This window comes from Schistocerca nitens, chromosome 12 (genome assembly GCF_023898315.1).
Source record: "Schistocerca nitens isolate TAMUIC-IGC-003100 chromosome 12, iqSchNite1.1, whole genome shotgun sequence".
Taxonomy (NCBI): Eukaryota; Metazoa; Arthropoda; class Insecta; order Orthoptera; family Acrididae; genus Schistocerca; species Schistocerca nitens.
Genome location: NC_064625.1, coordinates 188,482,325 through 188,500,914, shown reverse-complemented (window position 1 = coordinate 188,500,914; position 18,590 = coordinate 188,482,325). Strand labels below are relative to the sequence as shown.

The window sequence follows — 18,590 nt, the reverse complement described above, 5'->3', positions numbered from 1 at the left end:
GTTAGTATTTTGCAGCTGTGGCTTATTAAACTGATTGTTCGTTAATTTTCATATCTGTCAACACCTGCTTTCTTTGGGATTGGAATTATTATATTTTTCTTTAAGTCTGAAGGAATTTCGCCTGTCTCATACATCTTCCTCACCAGATGGTAGAGTTTTGTCATGACTGGTTCTCCCAAGGCTGTCAGTAGTTCTAATGGAATGTCATCTACTCCCGGGGCCTTGTTTCGACAGTTCTTTCAGTGCTCAGTCAAACTCATCACGCAGTATCATATCTTCCATTTCATCTTCATCTACATCCTCTTCCATTTCCATAATATTGTCCTCAAGTACCCTCTATATACTCCTTCCACCTTCCTGCTTTTCCTTCTTTGCTTAGAACTGGGTTTTCATCTGAGCTCTTGATATTCATGCAAGTGGCTCTCTTTTCTCCAAAGGTCTCTTTAATTTTCCTGTAGGCAGTATCTGTTTTGCCCCTAGTGAGATAAGCCTCCACATCCTTACATTTGTCCTCTAGCCAACCCTGCTTAGCCATTTTGCACTTCCTGTCGATCTCATTTTTGAGGCATTTGTATTCCTTTTTGCCTGCTTCATTTACTGCATTTTTATATTTTCTCATTTCATCAATTAAATTCAATATTTCTTCTTTTACCCAATGAATTCTACTAGCCCTCGTCTTTTTACCTACTTGATCCTCTGCTGCCTTCACTACTTCATCCCTCAAAGCTACCCATTCTTCTTCTACTGTATTTCTTTCCCACATTCCTGTCAATTGTTCCCTTATGCTCTCCCTGAAACTCTGTACAACCTCTGATTCTTTCAGTTTATCCAGGTCCCATCTCCTTAAATTCCCACCTTTTTGAAGTTTCTTCAGTTTTAATCTACAGGTCATAACCAATAGATTGTGGTCAGAGTCCACATCTGCCCCTGGAAATGTCTTACAATTTAAAACCTGGTTCCTAAATCTCTGTCTTACCATTATATAATCTATCTGATACCTTTTAGTATCTCCAGGGTTCTTCCATGTATACAACCTTCTTTCATGATTCCTGAACCAAGTGTTAGCTATGATTAAGTTATGCTCTGTGCAAAATTCTACCAGATGGCTTCCTTTTCATTTCTTTCCCCCAATCCATATTCACCTACTATGTTTCCTTCTCTCCCTTTTGCTACTCTCGAATTCCAGTCACCCATGATTATTAAATTTTTGTCTCCCTTCACTACCTGAATAATTTCTTCATCATCTGCAGAGCTAGTTGGCATATAATCCCAAACAAATAGAGAGCATTACGATGGATACGGGACTTAACCACCGTAAGGTCGTTGTAGCAAGACTGAATACCGTATCACACAAAACCACCAAAGGTAAATGCAAAATATATCTATTTAATGAAGTAGATAAAAATTTACCTGACACCTTCCTGAGAGACAGCCTCCATTCCTTCCAAACTAATTATGAAAGTGTAAACCAGCTGTGGCTTAAATTCAAAGAAATAGTTTTGACAGAAGTGGAGAGATTTATACCAAATAAACTAATAATAGAGGATACTGATCCCCGTGGTACAAAGAACAGGTCAGGAATCTGTTGTCAAAGGAACGAAAACAGCGGGCCAAATTGAAAAGAACACAAAACCGTCAAGACTGGCGAACTTTTACAGCGAACGTCAATGTGAGGCACTTATAATAGTTTCACAATGAAACTCTGTCTCAAAATCTGGCAGAAGTTCACAGTAAAATAACAGTTTTTGTGAAATATATTTAAATTGGTCTATAGCAGGAAGTGAAACACATAAGGAAATTATATTTGCGGGTCGACAGTCTCGATGATTGTATGTAAAGTACACTAATGACAAAACAAAGTCGATACCTTCACTGCACAGTGCAATGGTAATTTTACTGGTGACTGCACCTGTAAAGTGGAGTTAGTAAGTATGGTTTTCTGAAGTTCCTTCACCAAAGAAAAGAAAGTAATTAATCTGAAATTCAAATCAAGAACTGCTGCGAACATGAGTAACTTATAAGTAGATATACTCTGTGAAATCAAGCACCTTAAATCTCTTAATAATTGTATACCAATTACATTCCACTCATAGTTAGCTGATATAATAACTCCGTACTTAACAATCGTATACAACTGCTTGCTCATCTATACCTAATGACTGGAAATTTGCACGGGTCACACCAGTACTCCAGAAAGGACATAGGAGTAATCCAATGAATTACAGTTCCGTATGGCTGACATTGATTCTCTGTAGGATTTTGCAATGTATACTGTGTTTGAACATTATGAATTACTTCAAGGAAAATGATCTGTTAGTTCATAGCTAATATTGTTCTCGTGAAACACAACTAGCTCTTTATTCTCATGAAATAATGAGTGCTATCGACAGAGGATCTCAAATTGATTGCTTATTTCTAGATTTCTAAAATGCTTTTGACACCATTCCTGACAAGTGGCTTGTAATCTTATTACTTACCTATGAGTGGCATTTCAGTTGTGCAATTGGATTTGTGTTTTTGTGTCAGAAATATTACAGCTCATAGCAATTGATGGGAAGTTGTCAAGTAAAACGGAAGTGATACCTGGTGTTCCCAAAGGAAGTGTTATAGGCCCTCTGCTGTTGCGAACCTATTTAAATGATTTATGTGACTCTCTGAGCAGCCTTCTTAGATTGTTTGCAGATGATGCTGTCATTTACCATCTCGTACGGTAACATCATAACTATCTGTAAAACAATTTAGACAAAATATGTGTGTGGTGCCAAAAGTAGCAATTGACCTAAGTGATGAAAAGTGTGATGAGGCCATCCACATGAATAGTAAAAGGAATCCATTAAATTTTGGTTATACAATAAATCACGCAAATCCAAATGCTGTCAGTTCAACTGAATACCTAGGAATCACAATTACAAACAACTTAAACTGGAATGATCATACAGATAATGTACAGAAGGTGAAGCAAAGACTGTTTTGTTGGCAGAACACTTACAGTATGCAACAGGTGTACTAAAGAGACTGCCTACACTATGCTTGTCCACCCTCAGCTAGAGTATGCTGCACAGTACGGGATCCTTACCAGATAGGATTGACGGAGGACGTGAAAAACGTTCAGAAAAGGGCAGCTCATTTTGTGTTATCGTGAAATAGGGGACAGTGTGCCACGGATATAATATGCAAATTGGGGTAGCAATAATTGAAACAGAGGCATTTTTTGTCGTGGTGAGATCTTTTCACGAAATTTCCATCTCCACCGTTCTCCTTTGAAGGTGAAAATATATTGTCGGTGCCCACCTACATAGGGAGAAAAGATCACTGTAATAAAATTGTAGAAATTAGATGTTCCTTTCCCTCTCGCCATTTGTTAGTGGAACGGTAGAGAAATACTGTGAAAATGCTTCAGTGAACTGCGAGTCCGATCTGAGGGTGGATTGTTCGTAAGTATGAAGCCTGACATAACTCGGGGATCCCGTTCAGATAATAAAATATTATTATTGACTCAGTGGTTCTCCTTACAGCATTCAAATGTGAAATGACATTGCATCTGTAAATTATCTTTCAAACTTCAGATTTCAGTAACTTCAAAACTATACTACATAATAACAACTGGTTTATAACATGCGACAATATGACTCATAAAGTTTTGTTTTTTCATTTGCACTCACCAATGTGTGCACCCGTAATGGCACAGAGAACATCCTGTCGGTATTCGCAGTGTTCGAATACGGTGCAAATGCGTGACTTCGAGTCCCGAAGGTGTGTGACCTCGGTTCGGTACACTCGACCGTGCAGTATAGTGTTGTGAGGTCAGGTGACGGTGGTGGCCACAGAATCGGATCGTCTCATCTGATCTAGCTCTCTGGGAACTTTTGATCCAGAAATTTGTGGGCATTTAGGGACCAGTGAGGTGATGCAATACCATATCAGTTGGCTGCGGCTCCAGTCACGGCTCAGCAAACTGTCGTAACACGTGCAGCTAAACACCACTGTTGACGGGAGACGGGTGAGTGATGCAAGTCAGCACCGTGCATTGACCTGGTGACTGTGTATTCCCATTTTGTGCCTGTACGAAGACACACTGATCCCCGTATATGACAGTTCAGTTTGTTGGATTCACAAATCTTCCCCAAAAAAAGACACCGTTCACATCAGTCTCATCTAGTGTACCCACTGCAAACTGCTTGCACCGAGGTTTGTCTGTCAGCTGTAGTGCTAAAGCACCTGTACCTTTTAGGACTTGAGGCGTAATCTCTTATGCGAGACTTTGTGCACTGCCGATTGTGGAATTTCCGATTCTCTCGCCACCGTTCCCACCGATTTTGTCCGGTTCCTCACAGATGTCTGGCATGCCTCGTCTACATTGGCGTCTGAAACAGATTGGTACAAAAGAGTTCATTTGATTTACGTGATACTTGAACCCAAAAATCAACTTCTGCCACACAAAAATTAACACATATGTTTAGAACTCCCCAAAAAATACTCATTGTAAAATACAACCAGTACCCAACACACATCATCAACCACCAAAAACCCTTTAAGTTCTTGTAATAGTGTGTCTTATTGTGTTACTGATACCTTTGGTGAAGTAATGAAAATATCAAATAGCTTTGTTACTTTCAATAAGTTGCTGGTCATCATCCTCAAATTTTGTTATTATTCAACTTCGTGTGAAAACAGTGTCAAGATTCGAGGAAAATTTAAAATAATGTAAGGAACTTCCACTGTTTTGTTAATCGATGTCTTGTTTTTGTTTAATAGTGATTATCATAACAAAAAAGAAAAAGCTGCTCCATAGTCAACATCAACAATTATTTACAAACAATGATAACTCCACATTGGAGTATCAATAGTATAAGGGAAAGATAGATTGCTACTACCGGTGAAGATGACACGTTGAGGATATCTGTGTGTGAAAGCTGATTTGTTAATGTCTGTCTGTTGTGCCTGTCTGCAACTTATCGTGTCTGCTTAACGGTAAGTAGCAGGCTCTGCAGGTGGCTCGTCGCTCGACTTCCTGCGCAGCCACGGAGACGGGCTGACGCAGCGACAGGTGCCGGGGATGTGCCAATGTGCCATGACACCACCACCGGCACCAGCTACCTCTAGTCCCACAAATTTTCCTCATATTCTTAACAATTACTTTCATTTTCCTATTTTTTTTGGGTATTTATCATCTGTAAAGATGTTAGCGATATTTAATGTTCGAAAGTTAAATTTAGTTCCAATTTATTTCCTTCAAAAAACAGAACCACAGGTGAAACCTAATCACGATAAAAAACACATGAAATTGTGGTTCCGATTCCTCGCACACATTCTATCAGACTTCCTACCAGTATTTTCTCACTTCCTCTCCGTTGTGTACATAGTTGCGCGTAGTCAGCACGTACACAACTTTCCCACTAGAGCGCGCCCCGCTAAGCACAACAGCGCAGGTGCAGCGCTCGCCCGTCTCTGCACTACAAGATGGTGCTGCCTTAGAGACGGACCAAATTCTGCTTCTGCCGATCCACATATTAATATGTAATGCAGCCAATGAGATTGCTGCTAACGTAGAACCTTTTCTCCTCGCGGATCACACTCGCGCAGTGATACCTGAATGCGCGAGGTATTATAACGAGTGTACAGACCTCCGATTAGTCAGTCTGCATTAGTCTCTACCAGTCTATAGTCAAGTTTCAGTCTGCACCCAATAAGATTATCATATTCCTGTACATGGCCATGAAGAGAAATGTATAGACACTTTGTCAAGTGTCAGAGATATGTGAGAATAAGATTAACGTTCCAAGACCAAAGGAACTTCAGATTGTCAATTGTAAACAGCATCCAGAATCAAGTTACGTAATGTCTACGCTTTTTATTATTTTAATAAATGTGTGTGAAAATTAATCAAGTTCTGTTTAAAGTTGGTCACTGTCAATCTGCTACTCTAAGCGTGCAAGTGGCATTTCTATCGTCTGACCTAATGGCAGAAGATAAACGCGCCACGATAAGACCACGAGACATATTGCTGACACTCGCCTACTTCGTTAGCGCGACAAGTCAAATAATCTGACGGTGTGTGTACCAAAGTTTTTACAGTACGCACACCACACCCTCCCCCTCTCTCTGGTGTTCATCCTGCTAAATTCTCAATACTGAAAGGTCAATCATTTTCAGTTTATTGTATCAGTGGCTAAAACGGCTGTCACCCACACGACATACAAATGTCTTATTCTGTTTTGACACTCTTTATTGTAAGCACCTAGATTTGTTGTTGAAAATAGTGCAAAATATGGAAATGTCAACTGGAATGAAAGACTCGTGTACCCGGCCTCGCAGGTGGCTCATTGCTCAAGTTCCTGCGCAGCCACGAGGACGGGCTGACGCAGCGGCAGCTGCTGGGGATGTGCCGCGACACCGCCGCCGGCATGAGTTACCTCGAGTCCCACAACTGCATCCACCGAGACCTCGCTGCCAGGAACTGTCTCATAGGTACTGCCACTGCCCAGCTTGCAGTTCTTATTTAATCGTGTCAGAAATGTCGATAAGAGGAAACGTAAAAAGAAATTACAAAATACGAGGTGCGGCTAGAAAAAAACCGGACTGATGCTGGAAAAAACATTTATTTACAATTATTTACAATTTCATGTTATCTCCTTCAATGTACTCTCCTCCTCGGTCTCTACACCGCTCCATACGAATTTTCCACTGTTCATAGCAATGCTGCAGATCATTTTCGGTAAGTCCATACATTACTTCCGTCGCTTTTTCTGTTACTGCTTCAACAGTCTCAAATCTAGTTCCTTTCAAAGCTGACTTGACTTTAGGGAAAAGAAAAAAGTCACAGGGGGCCAAATCAGGTGAGTAGGGTGGATGATCTAAGATGGGAATGTTGTGTTTTGCCAAAAACGTCTTCACTGACAACGCACTGTGAGCTGGGGCATTGTCTTGGTGAAGGATCCGTGACTTTTTTCTCCACAAATCGTTCCGTTTTCTCCGTACTCGCTCACGTAGGGTAGCCAGGATGCTAATGTAGTAATGCTGATTCACTGTTTGTCCCTCTGGTACCCAATCAATGTGCACAATCCCTTTGATGTCAAAAAAAAAATCATCATTGCCTTGAATTTCAATTTTGACATTCGTGCTTTTTTTTGTCGTGGAGAACCAGGAGTTTTCCAATGCATCGATTGGCGTTTAGTTTCGGTATCGTAAGTAAAAAACCACGATTCATCGCAAGTAATAACATTTTGTAAGAAGGTGGGATCACTTTCAATGTTTTCCAGGATGTCAGAACAAATCATTCTTCGGCGTTCCTTCTGTTCAATTGTGAGACACTTTGGAACCATTTTTGAACACACTTTGTTCATGTTGAAAATTTCATGAAGAATCCTTGTCAACTCCTGTTAACTCAGACACTGCTCTGATTGTTAAACGGCGATCTTGTCGAACAAGTTTACCGATTTTTTCAATGTTTGCATCAGTTTTTGCTGACAATGGTCGGCCAGTGCGAGTGTCATCACTGGTGTCTTCGCGGCCATCTTTAAATCGTTTAAACCACTCAAACACTTGTGTTCGCGATAAACAATCATCGCCGTACACTTGTTGTAACATTACAAACGTTTCACTTGCAGATTTTCCTAGTTTGAAACAAAATTTGATGTTAACACGCTGTTCTTTCTGTACACTCAACATTTTCCGACGCACAGACAAAACGTCAACTACTTAAAACAGACGCCACGGGCAGACTGAGTGCAGGAGGCAGATGAAACTCGAGCAGTAGGCGGAGCGAGAGTCACGTGACAGGCCACGCGACTTTCAGCCTTATTGCATTCGTTTTATTGTTTCACCAGTACTAGTCCGGTTTTTTTCTAGCCACACCTCGTATGTAAAACGAGTGATTTAAAGTAAGGATGTGCATTGTAATGCTCGTGCTCTCATTTGTGACTACTGGATTGACACACATTTGAACTGTCATTGCAGTTCACAGTAAAATAACAGTTTTTGTGAAATATATTTAAATTGGTCTATAGCAGGAAGTGAAACACATAAGGAAATTATATTTGCGGGTCGACAGTCTCGACGATTGTCGCTTGTATTTGTTCCGTTAGACGCGTACGGTTTTTTTAATATTTGTATAGTGCGTGTCAAACTGGTAACTTTTTATTTAATTTCAATAATACTTTCATTTATTCGTATCTTCTCAGTCATGTAACATCAGAAATTGTATAATTGCATGCTAGCACACCTTTCTGCTTCACTTGCTCAGCCATACTATGTTACAACTCCTACCAAAACTTTAGATATTCTACATGCAAAGATACTAAAATATAAAGACTTTCATAATATCTTGAATTCATAAAACTTGATTTTATGAAATGTATTTAGTCACTTTGTAACGAAGCAGGGTTGCCCACTGCTATCCTGTTTTGGTTTTACACTCCTTCAGTAACTTACTTAAGCAATGAACTTTTATTTTTTTTTTCTCTCATTTTCACTGCTCAGATTCCAACTACAGATTCTGTGGCCTTCAGCCTCATAGTACAGAATTCAGAAATAGTTTAAATAAAATTCCCCTAGTAAAGTCTATTATTTCAGTACATTCTAATGTCTATTCTGAAAGTAATGAGCTAATCACTTTTATTGGAAATGCATACTATTAACAGTTATGGACAATGACGTATATTGTGCAATACATATTAAGTAAAATTCGAGTGAGCTAATAGATCAAATTCAGCTATAAGACTGCATCCAAAAGAAAGCCCAAATTTTACTGATTCCAGCAAAGTGTTTAAATTAACCTACAGTCTGTTAGTTAAATAGATATTAAGACTTAAAATCTGTAGCCTGTATGACTTTCAGTGCCAATTGTGACCAAACTACCAAATAATTCTGAGATGTGTTTCGATACTTTTGCTATCTTTATTTTTCTACGTAAAATAACTCCGGTCTCAACTTTGTAAGTGCATTAATTAAGAATTAAGTAAATTCAAATATGTAGAAATTATGTTCAAAAGGGCTGCCGTGGTTATAAGTCGGGAATTCCCACGGCGGATGCACAAGTTAGTTACGCGTATTTAAATTGATACAGCTCACTCGTGTTATTTAAATAATAAAACCCAATAGTTAAATTCAAAAGCAGTTGGAAAGGATCATTTTAACCCTGGGAAATTATAAACTATGATATATTAACAGAAATAGTCAAATATTCGAGCACTCGTCTATATAAGGTCCGAGCTGGTGCAGTTCTCAGGTAGTTCTCGGTCAGATTCTCTCGGAGCAAAAATGCGGCAAGTTGGTTAATTTTTCAGTAATTGTAAATGTGAACTTTGTTAAAGACTGGAAGTTTTTGACCTACCTATTGTGACGATTAAGTTTAAGAGGCCTTGTCACACGAATATTGTGTGTGCGAGTGATAACAAATAAATCTCACTGTGGTTGGCATAAATGTTCAACAATGAGTACGATCTTGACTTTTGATTTTGGAAAACTTCACCTAGGATCCTGGCTTCTTAATTTCAGTGTGATTTAGGTGAGACGGACGCAGCTACCGGGAAGACAATATTGAATAAACAGAGCAAGGTAGGTCGAGAACACTGCGCACTATCTACTGGGTGAGGAAATGTTTCAATACCAGTACATCCAGTTGTGACGTGAACTGATAGTGGGACTAATAAATAAGGACGTGTCCCGGCACGTTAAGAGTGGTGCCCCGTGTCAGGAATCAGCCTGGCACGTTACAACTTGAGTCACTGTAATTTTATACTGTATTTACATTCAAAACAATAAAAAAACATTACAAATAGCCTGATTTTTTATTTGACAGGTCAAACATAACACTTATTTATATAATTTCCTGGTTAAAAGTAAATCTGTAATGATTTTCCTGAATTTTATGTACAGAAACAGTAAGTGAAATGGGTCAATATTGTGCTACAACTTAAAATGAAGAGACCTCTGCCGTCGGAACTATCTCCCGACGTTAAATATATTAAAACAGGTGTAAGTGTGTGGAAGATTACACCAGGTGGCCACCTTCGAGGGCATTTGGACTTACTGGAAGTAGATCTTTCTCTGTGTAGATGTGGGACGATGTCGATAGCAGAGCGAGTGGTCCACAATTTTCACTACACGGCAGTTGCTCGCGGCATTGACATCGGAAATCTCCATCTCTGGAGAGTACAGTCGGGTCTTCTTACACCACAGCCTAAGCAACTGAGACGAGGCTGTGAATTTGAGACGGCCGAGGCCAGTGTCGGCCATTTTCAGGTTGCAGTTTCCGAAATTCTGTCCTCACTTCGGATCGTTTCTGTTCTCGCTTCGGACGGGGCACTCGAAGGATATTTGTCGGTTATTGTGAAGCTTTACGTGGACCTCGATCTCTGAACAGCTGATGTGTAATTGAGTAATGGGTGGCTAGGCTCGGTTCCCAGGTTTGTTCGGCGGCCTCACGGTGGACGGCTGGCGGAAATTTGCGAGCAGTGCCTCCGTAATATCCGTGCTCACTGATACGGGGCGGGAAACTTGTCGACTTCCTGTAAACTCGTGTGTCGTCTGTGCATTTGGTGCAGTTCCATCTGCTGAATGTGTCGTACGTGTAATAAGATCACTCCGGACCTGTTGTGTTGCAGTGTATTATGTGGACATTATCTGAGTATGTCAGTGGAATTTTCTTCAATAATCACTTTTAGTGCAGGTCTGGTTTGAAAATGAACGGCTACATTTGAAAATAGTCCCAGTATACATTACACACAACTTTGCTGGAAATTTTAATAAAGAACTCTCAAACCTAAGTAGCTCGTCCTTCCCCAACGAGATGTTGGAACTATCTTTTTCAGTTAGCCATTGTGGTATCTATCGTTTGAGTCCCATTACGAATTGAGCCCAGGTTCACGGTATACACTTTTAAATTTAGTCACCGGTCAGTGGGATCACGATAAATGAACATTCCCTTTTTATTTACGAATGTTTAACATGTCTGGATTACATGTGCCTCCACATGTTAGCCAAAGTTGCTGTGAGAACAAAGATAATTGATGTAACTCAAAATCTGCAGAATACATTATGAATTTTTATATAGCAATTACTATCAGTTCAATTAAGTATTTGATTTTATACGACAGTTTCTTTTCCTTCAGTTGGTGAGTAAAAGTTAAATTTGATTAAGGGTATGTTATTACAAAACCAACCTGAATTGATAGAACCATACTCACATCTTAAAAATTATAAAATGAAATACAGTTTCCAACAATTTGACGAGTAAGAACGTGTGAAGTATATGTGCAAACTTCCCAGTTCTCTTATACAAGTTGACTTACTCAGTGTTCACAGCCAATCTTCTTTTCTGGATAGCTGGCTTCTGTAATCTCTGTAACCTTCTTCACCAAAGAATGATGCTAGTTACAGGAACCTTGAAGACTCTCTCTCTACTTGCAAAATAATTAGGTACTCAAAGAAAATAACTATCGGTATATTTAGGCTTCATAAAGAACAAAGTTCACACTTTGCACATAAACATTAGACTTATTGTACGTCACTCGTATCGTCTCACATTAGAAGCAGATTTAAGTACATTTAGCGAAGAGTTGGCTTAACAATCGTAACTCTATTACAAACAAATCATTAAATTTATAACTATGGTCACTGATACGATTAGCACAGAATAACATAGAAGTTCCACGGTTCTTCCGTATACTTTCAGTATCACCCGACAAGTACTTGTCGGTGCCGTTTGTCCGCTGCGTCTACCTTCAGCTCGCGACTGATTTCACACCTGCACACTCAGACATGTGATGCGCAGTAGGTAGGATTCTATCATCCCACTCTCACATGTAAAATATCATGTGTTCGAGACAGTAGGAGGCCGAGTGATTCTAGAATTTGAGAAGAAATTCTCGAAACAGTACGTATCCTCGCCCCTCAGATTGAACACGCGATATTTTATACATAATCATTATGTACATTAATATTGCACATAATAACACTTCACATTTTAACAGTATACATCACCCATAACAATGTTACCTATCATAACCATATACTTTTCTTCTACATGTTTATATAGGTATACAAAATTGTTGAGGCTTTCGTGGCCACTTGTTGACAAACTGCCTATTGGCTTCTGTCTCGGGTTCTTCGGCCGACGTTCATCTAATGATTTTTCTGACGTTTCGCCAGCACGAGTGGCTGGCATTGTCAAAGCTTCACCCTCCATTGCCGGTGGTGAACTGTAGTTCACCACCGGCAATGGAGGGTGAAGCTTTGACAATGCCAGCCACTCGTGCTGGCGAAACGTCAGAAAAATCATTAGATGAACGTCGGCCGAAGAACCCGAGACAGAAGCCAATAGGCAGTTTGTTATATAGGTATATTTTTTCAACTACAATTCTTTGTACTCTCTTAAGCAGGCTTCTGCTTACAGTCTTTCTACTGTATTCTTACTCTACTTTGCTTGGACATGAGCATTTGTGCGAGATTTTACTCAACTTTTCTAATATTTAGGAATTATGAGGACTCCCTCTCTCCAATCGTAAACTCCAGGTGTTCATGACACGTGAGTAATCTACTTTCTGTTCTCATCTATTGTGCTACTTTTCCTTAGTATGTACTATTTTTACTATTCTTCATAGTTTGGAGGAACTCTGGGCAAAATCAAAGTGTTCTCTAGACACTCATAAACTTCCATGAAACATATTAATGCTCGTTGTGCATAGAATTCAAACGTTCCAGAGTAATCCCCACAAAATTTTTTGTGACGTTTGTCATGATACTGTCCCTTTCCCCTAGGATCGGTACCCATACCTTGCTTGTGGGTTGACCTTATGAGAGCACTTCCTCTTTCCATTCTGGTAGGTACGCCCCTTTAGAAAACATTCCTATTTTTTAGGCCACGGGTCGTCCTATCTCCATGTAGGTACACCTGTCCTTTATATTTAGTAAATGCCAGGTAATTCCCCCTTATCCTGTCTGACTAGGCCTCACGGTTCATTACCCTAGTATATGTTTCTATGTATACTATAATTAAGTATTTTCTGGTAAAGCTACAAATTTACTCTACACTTTGTGTTCACTTCTTAATATATCATTTAATCCCTAGAGTCCTCATCTACTTCTCAACTGCTATACTCTTAGTAGACACTACGTCTACCTATAATTAAAGTCCTACTATCCTACTATTCATCAATTTTCAGAGCATTTATTATACTGACTTTTCTTAAATGACTATCGCAATCAATTCCCCTCTTTGTCTGCATTCTTTTTCTTTGCTCACACCTCCTTCTTATGTATACTTGATGTAGAATTGTCCTAGTTTTTTTATATACTTATGTATATGTATGATAGTTTTATATCCTGTATTATTATTATTATTTTCGATTATTCCCTTTTGAGAGAGCAATTGAACTTGAGTAGTCACGATTTCTTCTTTCTCCGTTCTTCCCAAATTCTCTTCATATGTTCATTGTGTTCTCTCTTGCGTTCTTCCGACCATCTTTATCCCGTTCTGTTCTCCGTATTTTCTTATTTAAGTGTGTGTTTCTGTATGATGTTTCTAAACTGTTCTCTATTGTTTATGATGTCTTGTGTGATCCCCAGTTCTTTAATATCTTCTTCTGCTTCAGGGATCCACTTTGTCTTGTTTTTGCTCTTGTGTACTATCTCAAAGATTTGTCTTGTGAGCCTGCTTTTATTCATCCTGCTGATATGTCCATAAAATTTCATCCTTCTCTTTCTAATGGTGTCTGTTATTGTTTCTACATTTTTGTAAATCTCTCTCGTTGGCCTCTTCATCCAAATTCCTTCCCGAAACACTGGTCCATATATTTTCCTCAGAATTTTTCTTTCCTGCTTTTCAATCTCTCTGGTCTTAGTATGGCCATGAATCACTGTAGTTTCCACAGCATAAAGTGCTTCTGGTAGGACTACTGTTGTTGAAATGCCTTAGTTTCGCATTGACAGAAATAGATTTCTTATTATAGTGATTCCAAGTGAGCTTATATGCTTTTTGTAATCTGGAGATTTTATCTTTATTGGCTATTGAGCTCAGTCGTGATGGTTGGATTATCTCCCCCAGATATCTGAAGTGGTCAATTTGTGCCACTTTCCCGTATTGAGTAGTAATGGGGAGATTATCTACAGGTTTGTTTTCCATATACTGTGTTTTCTCGAAGGAGATTTGTAGCCCAGTTTTCTGTGAGATTTCATGTAGTTTTTCCAATGCAAGTTTGGCTTCCTCTCTATTGTTCGTTAGAATGGCAAGATCTTCCATGAAAGCCAGACACTCCACCATAATTCTCTGCTCTCTTTTAATTCCAAGTTGAATTCCTTTTATTTCCTTTTCCCATATCCTCACAATTTTTTTCAGAACCTTGTTAAACAGAAGAGGGGACATTCCATCTCCCTGGCAAACACCAGTATGGATATGAAATCTTCTGATGTTTCTCCCGTGAATTTAACTTTGGAGATTGTATCTGTTAATGCCTGTTGAATAATTGACCTTGTTTTCCTGTCAATACTGGACTCCTCTAAGGTGTGAAATAATGTTTGTCTATGTACTGAATCGTAAGCCTTTTTAAAATTGACAAAAGTTACCACAGTATTTCTACATCTTCTTATTTGCAAAATTGTTTTTAAGTTCCATATCTGTTCGATGCAAGATCGACCTTTTGCGAAACCCTGCCTGATACTCCCCTATTAACTGGTCCACTTGTTCCTCTAGTCTGTTCAACAGGGCCTTTGAAAGAATTTTGTATATTACGGGGAGCAGTGAAATTCCCCTGTAATTATTTGGATCAGTTTTTGCACCTTTTTTTGTGGAGAGGGTGATTTAATGCACATTTCCACTCTGCAGATATTTGTTCAGTTTCCCAAATATTTTATATAATTCTGTGGGTTGCTTGTGTGAGATTATTGTCATATAACTTCCATAGCATTATTGTCATTTAATTTCCATACTTCTGCTGTGATTCCGTCTTCCCCTGGAGACTTGTTGTTCTTCAAAGAATTGATTATTTCCTTTACCTCTTTAAGTGATGGTGGATTTGAATCGGGATTGGATGTGGGTTTTTCAAAATCTAGTTGTTCTGCCAGAGGCTCACAGTTGAGAAGTGAGTGAAAATATTTATCTAAAATTTGACAGTTTTTTTTAATGTTGATTTTCAGTGATCCATCGGGCTGGCGAAAGCGCACATTTGGTGGTTGATACCCTGTTAGGTCTTCTTTGAAAAATTTGTAAAAATTTCTGGTGTTGTTCTTAATAAATTCTTGTTCAATTTCTTTAAGCTGGCTTTTATCATATCTATGTTTTTCTCTTCGTATTGCCTTGGATGAACTCTTCTGTATTCTCAAAAATTCCTACCATTTTCCTGTAGTTTTGTTGCTACTGAAAGTTTTCCAAGCCTTATTCTTTCTTCTATTGCTTGATCACATGCACTGTTCCACCATCTGTGTTTTCTCTTTCTTGGGGGTTTGCCAAATTTCATAATGTTTTTCAGTACTTCTGCAAGTTCATTCCAGTTCGTTGCATTTGATTGCCCAATTTCCTGGAGAATTTCCCTCTTGTTAAGTTTAAGGTATTCTGGATCAATTCTAACTGTTTTGTTCATCGCTGTTTACTTTCTGTTAGATTGAAATCTAATCTTTATTTGCAGTAGATGGTGGTCTGACTCAAAAAATCCCTTTCTTGTTTGTACGTTGAGTATTTCTTTGGTATTCTTATTAGATATGGCAACATGGTCTACTGAAATTCACCAAAAGCTGAATTGGGTGATTTCCATGTTGTAAGTTTGTTTACAGGTTTAAGGAATTGTGTAGACATGATTTTAAGATCAAAGTTTTCGCAGAAGTTTATCAGTCTCTTGCCGTTTTTATTTGTTCTCTTGTGAGCAGTATGAATTCCCATTCTTTTCCTGAATCTTTTTTTCTCTTTGCCCAGTTATCCATTGAAATCTCCTAACATAATTTTCACGTGATGAGTAGGGATTTTATTTGAGGTTTCCTCCAGTAGTTCCCAGTCATCTATTGCCTGTGGAACTTTTCTGTTGTAATCATTTGTGGGGGCATGTGGATTTATCAGTGTGTATGCCTCGTTTCCAGATTTGACTGAGATTGTCGAGATTCTTTCTGATGTTGAATGGAAGTTTATTATGGAGTCTATAATTGATTTGTGCACAACAAAAGCTGTGCCAGATTGTTTGGGTCCCTTGTTCAGCTGGACTGCAAGTTTTGCTTTGTAGATTCTGAAGTTTCCTGAATCAAAATGATTTTTATCAGTAAATCAAACAATGGAAAATCCAGGATGGAATGTAACAATACAAGAGAAGGAAAGTTGCTACTCACCATATAGCGGAGATGCTGAGCTGTGATACACACAGTAAAAAGATTCACACAATCATAGCTTTCAGCCGTTTACCAACTTTGGAGAGTGTGTTTGTGTTGAGAGTTCCTATGGAGTTTTTCTGTTTTGGTCTTAGAGATTTTGAGAGGCTCCGACTCTTCTGTACATGACATTCCTGGTCCCCCAGAATCTGATGACCAGGAAGATTCAGTCTAGAAACTGTTGCCTGGGATAGTGGATTTTTTTCCTTTTGTTCCATCATGCTTATTCAAGTTGAAACTTGTTTTGTGGTGATCTTCTATGAAGGTCACATGTTTTGTGTGTGTGTGTGTGTGTGTGTGTGTGATGTAGAATTGTCATGGTCTTTATATATATTTATATGTATGTGCATGTGTGCATATTTTCTTATGTACACACATTCATTCCCCTAGAACACCTGGCGGTTCTCACATCGCAACAGGTTTCTAGTCTGCAATTTCAATGTTTTTGTACAAGGATATTCTTCTGTGTGTGTGTGTGGATGTGTGTTCGTGTTTTTTGGCCTTCTTATCTAAAGATAAGATGTAGGTTATTAGAAACCATGGAAACAAGGAAGGACTTCAGCGATAGAAGTTTGTGAATATGGAAAGAGGGAAAAAATAGGTAGTTTCTCAAATGAGAAGTAAGAAAGGAACAAAAATAGATATGGTTGCTAAGATCTAAGAAGGGAAAGAAGATAGCCCCAAAGACAGGAAATCCTTACCACCCCTTCCCCAGCATCCCTACCCCTCAGGTACTTGAGTGTGGCACCGGAGGAGGTTTGGTGTTAAATTGTCTCCTACAGAACAGACATTTCCACCTTCACCCTCAAGGTCCCCGAAGGAAATCGTAGCAACCCTGTGGAAATGGCAAATGGTGAAGAACCACGCACACTTGTTTGCGAGGGTTGTCTGAAAGGTGTGATGTGTGTTTTATGTTAGCCATGATTTATTTGCTCTTGTAAACCATCCTTTTATCTACAACACCAACTACTTTCAAACTTAATACAAAACTCTCCCATTTATATCACATCTCACAAAAGGTATAAAATATTCTATACAAAATAGAAAATCTATATACTATGGTATATTAATTGTTCAAATAGTCACACAGTATTACATTTTCTCCAAACATAATATTCCATTCAGTTCACTTTATCTAAATATCACTTTTTACCTGTGATTCTCTAAGATTGTTTTTTATTTGACTGTCATACTGGTTTTGTAAGATATAAGATGTTGTGTTGGCAGAAGAGCCAACACCGTGTTACTAGTGGGGGCTGAAATGGATGCGTTTTAGCTCATGCAGGCTGGCGTGAGGAGGGAAGGACTATACTGACGTGAGGTCTGGAACATGACAAGGAATTAAAATTCAGAAAGCAGATGTAATTAGTTCGATACTTAACTTTAATCCATTAATGATGAACGTCGCTCTTGACGGTACATGATTCACAATATTATCTGTTCAGAATAGTAACTGGTTATGGCACCTTGCTAGGTTGTAGCAAATGACGTAGCTGAAGGCTATGCTAACTATCGTCTCGGCAAATGAGAGCGTATGTAGGCAGTGAACCATCGCTAGCAAAGTCGGCTGTACAACTGGGGCGAGTGCTAGGGAGTCTCTCTAGACTAGACCTGCCGTGTGGCGGCGCTCGGTCTGCAATCACTGATAGTGGCGACACGCAGGTCCGACGTATACTAAGAGACCGCGGGCGATTTAAAGGCTACCACCTAGAAAGTGTGGTGTCTGGCACTGACACCACATTCCTCCCCTGCAAATCGGCCGACAGTTGTGGTATAAGGCCACCGCCCGCTGTGGGGAGGACCCCATGTTGACGTATGCGACGAGGTGGGGAGCCTAACAACAGGCGAGGCTGTGCCACCCGCACCCTGCCATTCGGTCCGAGGGGAGTTAGGAAACGCCTGAAAACCTGCTCCAGGGTGCACGCCAACATGTGGTGTATGCGCCCTTAGAGAGACTGGAGGGGCCGAACGGTCGACCTCCATCGGGCCGGGGCACCCGACGGGCGAAGACGACATATGGTCCGGAGCGGGCAAGAGTTCCATGGCGGAGGACAACGGGTCACGGGAAGCGATCGGCGGCACGTGACCCAGGGGGGTGCCCAGTGGTTGCAGCGACGCGTCCACTGCGGGCGTCGCCGGCGGGAGAACAGGCGGCGGCGGCGCGTCGCCATGGGGCAAAATGGAAGGCAGCGTCGGTAACACCTGGGGCTGAGGCGAGCCAGTAGATGGGTCCCCGGGGCGCT

The 18,590-nt window shown here is 39.8% G+C and overlaps 1 protein-coding gene across 1 annotated transcript in view; it reads left to right on the top strand.

Moving 5' to 3' along the window:
* LOC126215008 (tyrosine-protein kinase Fer) overlaps window positions 1-18,590 on the top strand; it is a 680,444-nt gene that overhangs the window by 632,023 nt on the left and 29,831 nt on the right. Inside the window, exon 11 of the mRNA XM_049941633.1 lies at window positions 6,316-6,468. Coding sequence (XP_049797590.1) covers window positions 6,316-6,468 — 153 coding nt within the window. The remainder of the gene's footprint in view (window positions 1-6,315; window positions 6,469-18,590) is intronic.